The sequence below is a fragment of the Empidonax traillii genome, unplaced genomic scaffold (assembly GCF_003031625.1).
Source record: "Empidonax traillii isolate 1590-97213 ecotype Southwest subspecies unplaced genomic scaffold, ASM303162v1 scaffold170:size2694500, whole genome shotgun sequence".
Classification (NCBI taxonomy): Eukaryota; Metazoa; Chordata; class Aves; order Passeriformes; family Tyrannidae; genus Empidonax; species Empidonax traillii.
The window spans coordinates 1,956,101-1,960,717 of record NW_020955363.1 but is presented as its reverse complement, the minus strand read 5'-3'; the positions used below and the strand labels follow the sequence as shown (position 1 = coordinate 1,960,717).

Genomic DNA, 4,617 nt, shown 5'->3' with positions numbered 1-4,617 from the left:
GGCACATATAAAATTCAACACTTCAGCTGACACTTCAGAAGTGAGCTTATAGGCAAAATGTGATTTAAACTCCCAGTATAAGCATATGATCTTACTAGCATAGATTCATAGATGCATCTTTTCCTGTGGCTGGAACTTCCTAAAGGGGCAGAGGTCTATCCAGATTCATTACAGTCACTGAACCCAAAAGAGGGGCTAAACATCCAGGCTTATGAAAACTGCATGATAAGTGAAAATCTTCCTGGCACTACTCAAACTGAACTTTGAGGTTGGTATTTTGACATTTAGTCTTAACATTTTACCATACAAATTAGTCTGCAATGCAAACACACGGCCAACATTTACCTCTGCTGCTGTTTTAGAAATCAGTATTAGGATTTCCACTAAAGCACCAGTAGTTTTCCTGAGACAATTCACAGACTATTTCCCAGGCACATGTTCTCTCATTTTTTAATCACCACTACAATGCACTGCTGAGAGTTCCCCCTCCATTATCTTAGTGCATAATTGTTTGCATTTTTCAGTATAAGGTAGTAAAAAGAGCCTTAAGGGTGTTGTTCCCAGATGCTGGTATTTAGCTGCACTTTCAGTTAACTGAACCCATTTTTGTTTGTTTAACTGGAATTTGTTTCTCTGAAAAGGAACCAGCTCATCGCTAGCAGCTCCTTAGAAATACAGAGCAATAAGACATGAATTAGGTTGCAGGGATAGGCAGTCAAGTGCTCGGACAAGAAAGCGAGAAGGAGATGATAGAATAAGAACAACTCCCAAATCTCATTCCTCTTCCCTGTTCTCTGTCCTGCCCAAAAGCCCATGTACACATTAATAAATGAGACTCAAGCAGTGCCCAAATTCTGTTCGAATTCTCTAGAGCAAGTCTGTAATATGAATTCTAGTGCAGGAATATTTGTTTGTATGATTTACCAAAACAATGACAGCTGGCAGAGGAGTGTGCTTGCGGACATGAATCATGGAGAGAATTTCCGGAAGGTGACCCTCGCGGGATGCAACGAAGAACATCCTGGTGGGAAAAAAATGTGGACAGACTTTAAATGTGCTCATTACTGAGACTACGCAAAGTGGCTCATGAAAGTCACAGAGTACAGCAGCACTTCTTGGTCTTGTTTGAGGTATTCTGAATGAAAATACTAACAGGAGAAACCCATATACAGAAATCAAAGTGATCTCTGAATGTGTCCCTTGACTGGCGTTTGGAATTAGTTAATATTTTCTCTCCAGTTTCCCTCCTTCACAAGTAAAAAATCAGCCATTAATTAAGGAGTATCCTCAGAGGGATTAATTTCCAAACCAGTCAAAGGGTTTTAACAGTAACACACTAAAGTCAACTGGAACAAAATGAGAAAAAGCCCCACACCTAGTAAACAATGAAGTCGTTTTGCATATCCTGCCAAAGGAATGAACCCTACTCTCCCTTCCCCTTGCTTGCTTTCTTGTGTGTATCCCAAACCCTCATCCCCAGGAATATCAGCATTGCTCACCTGGAGACTGCAAAAATACCACCATTCATAGATCCAAAACAGGAGAGAGCAACAAATACTGGCACAGCTAAAGAAAAGTTTCCCATTAGCCGTTCAGCAAAGGTCTGTCAGAGGAGAGAGAAACATACAGTGATTTTTCATAAAACAGGAAAGTAATTGTACTATATTAGCAAACTAAATTATTATGGTGTTATTTATACTCATTTTCTGCATCCCTCACTGAAAGCTGTGCTGTTGCCTCTTCTTTTGTGTCACCAGCTGAGCTCTCCCACCCTTACTGCTTGAGGGCGTCTGGAAGATGACTGGGTGAAGCAACGCTGAGAAGCTGGAATCAGGCCCTAACTTATGTCTTTTTAGATCATTATGACTCAAAAGAAGACCCAGTCTGAATGGATCAAGGTCTGATCTGTGTACCTAATTTTTGTTTTTCTACCGCCTTCATTGTACTCAGCTGATGCTACCCTGTGGTATAGTCCATCAATTCATTAGTAGAAGAGCCTTAACTGGAGTTTGGGACACCACAGGAGACATGCACAATTTTCTTCAAGTTCAGAAAATGTTTTCTTTCTAAATCTCCCACTAGCTACAGAATTTGGCCATTTTTCAAAAGCCACATCAATCAAAATAGCCACAGGCAGTGTCACTACTGGAAAGGAAATGGAATTTTTTTTATTTCCTCATTGTGACTCAGATACCATAAATATAAAAATCGGTATCATCACCACAATTCAGCAAGAACAACCAAAGCAGTACTGCCTAGCCAGGTTGCCTTGTAACTCCTTCCCAAATGAACTCCTGTATTCACAGCAACCCCCTTCCTAAATACTCAGGACACATATTGTGCAGAGACAGCGTGACTGTCTCTTGCCACACAAGATAGTTCAGAGCTCCCACTTCCACAAATATCTGTGATTCCCGCTTCCCAGGAGCCGAGCTTACAATTTAGCACCGAATTTTTCAAGCATGTACTTGTCGATAAAATTTAAGTCCTGCTGGCTTTGTTATAAGAGGTAAATAAATGTAGTCCAATGTTACATTATAAATGCTGTCGATGGCCTTGAGTGCAATCCCAGCCATCAGTCAAAAATCAGACTTATTTCACCAGGATGGTAATAAGTGGTGCCACACAAAAAGCTCTTTGGATGTGTCCACCCATTTTTTTTTCCCTGAAAGATAAGAATATATCAACAAACACAACTGCAGCAGGGATACAGCTCTGTATTTTTCTTCTGTAACTTACCACTGCTACAGCTTTTGAAAGCAGCAATTCCCCAGCACTGATTGTAGTGAAATAAGCCACGTTTGTTAACACATAGCCAACTGTGACGATAATCATTGAAATGCATATTGCGAGGGGTATGTTTCTGAAATACACAAGGTAGCTCATTATTTTGCAATCTGGTTGCTAGTCCCTGAACATGAAAAAAATGACATGAGAAGAAGCCACTAATGATGGTGAAAACGCACATTTGGTGATCCCAAAATATCATAATTAGAAACCACCAGTTAAAAAAAAAAAAAAAACAAAAAAACAAAAAAAACCAACAAAGCTACCTAGACAAAGCAAATAGGTTTATAATGAAGAGGTGAGAAAACGTTTGAGGGAGGAGTCATTTGGGGACATGGAGAGGCTGTGGTCTCTGTGCTTTCCCTACAAGAAATATGGCCCATTTGAGCTGCCTACTCAGATTGACTTGCAAACCAGTAGGAGGGCAGAAGGTGTCAGTGGCTGAACCAGCAGTAAGGCTGAGATGACAGATGCAAGTGATCCAGCTCTCTATCAGGAGAGCAATCACAGTGGCATCTCCAGCATACCTACTGGCACTCCATGGCCACTGACCACCTGGAGGTGTCTGACATCTTCCCCAGGATGCCAAAATATCCAGCATGTGAAATGCTGCCCTTTCCTCCTCTGTGCATTTCTTCCCTCGTGCACCTTACCGTATCCCAGTTCTCTTTCTCACTATTCAGGGGAACATGAGAGCAGAATATGACACAGAAATAAAAACAGCACAAATTTGTACTGTTATCACAGCACAAACAGTCTTGAATAGCACAAAAAGCCCTGGACAGCTAAAAGACAGAAGAACAAAAAACAAATAATAATGCCAAAATTTTATATAGCATGTCCTTCAAGTCAAGAAGAGCAGAATTGTATCAATTCTTAAGAACAGGAACAGAGGCACAGTGAATTTGTCCAAAGCCACACTGCAGGCATATGTTCGTGTCAGGAGAAAAAAACAGATGCTTCAAGTATTGCTCTAGTCTCTTTCTACTTGATATTATTGATGTCTGCATTACACCAAAAAAAGATTCAGATCTGAAACTCATGTTTGGTACTTTAATGCCAAGGTTGGAAGTTGCATTATGCAAACTCCCTCACTGCTTCACATCTGATTCCCTCTAGTTGTCTATATTAAGGCTGCTTTTGAAGGGATGGAGAGGTTGCCATATCTAGAGAAGTTCCTTGTGAAGGTCAGCCCATCAGATGGAAGAAAGCAGAGACACTAGGAGAGTACTAGGAATTCTGGCGTTCCAGGAGAGATCACAAGCACAGTCCTAAAGGACTGTTGTAATCACATCAAAGGAAAAGGTGTTTTGAAAACCAACACAAAGATTCATTCTTTTCTGATCTCAAAGAAACACAGCCTGGTCAGAATTTAAGGATCCTCTTTGCTACCAGTCCTTATTTCTCAAATAAATCCTTTACATCAGTATGCCTGTACTGAGCTGAAAAGAAGCTCTGAACTGAAACTAAATAAATAAACGCATTTATTTATACATAACTAAAGCAGGACAGTATCAACTGTTGCACATCTTGCCCACCTTAGAAACCAAGGTGTCAAATACTCCCATTAACCCAGACACACAGGTAGGTAAGAGTATCATGGTGTAATGTAACACCGAATCTGGGTAGACATCATGATATTGCATGAACCCATGGCTACCTGATGCACACGTCCTCGAGTGAAGAAACTGGAAAAAGGGAAGCTAGTCAGCTTGTAGAATGTACTTGTCAATGATGAAGGTGACAGCAAAGATCCCAGAATACAAGTGCTGTATTGCTGGAAAACCCACAAAGCTACAGACTCAAGAAACACTGCAGCTCTCTGTGTTG

At 40.7% G+C, this 4,617-nt stretch overlaps 1 protein-coding gene and 1 long non-coding RNA gene across 4 annotated transcripts in view; one reads left to right on the top strand and one right to left on the bottom strand.

Annotated features, from left to right (window-relative positions):
• Positions 1 to 4,617, top strand: part of LOC114058394 — a 350,005-nt gene that overhangs the window by 204,801 nt on the left and 140,587 nt on the right. The gene's annotated exons all lie outside the window — the stretch shown is intronic.
• SLC7A11 (solute carrier family 7 member 11) overlaps positions 1 to 4,617 on the bottom strand; it is a 90,639-nt gene that overhangs the window by 11,877 nt on the left and 74,145 nt on the right. For all 3 annotated transcript variants that reach the window (XM_027885716.1, XM_027885715.1, XM_027885714.1), the window contains 3 exons: positions 2,740 to 2,863; positions 1,500 to 1,603; positions 925 to 1,021 (listed from right to left, as the gene is read on the bottom strand). In XM_027885716.1, coding sequence (XP_027741517.1) covers positions 925 to 1,021; positions 1,500 to 1,603; positions 2,740 to 2,863 — 325 coding nt within the window. The remainder of the gene's footprint in view (positions 1 to 924; positions 1,022 to 1,499; positions 1,604 to 2,739; positions 2,864 to 4,617) is intronic.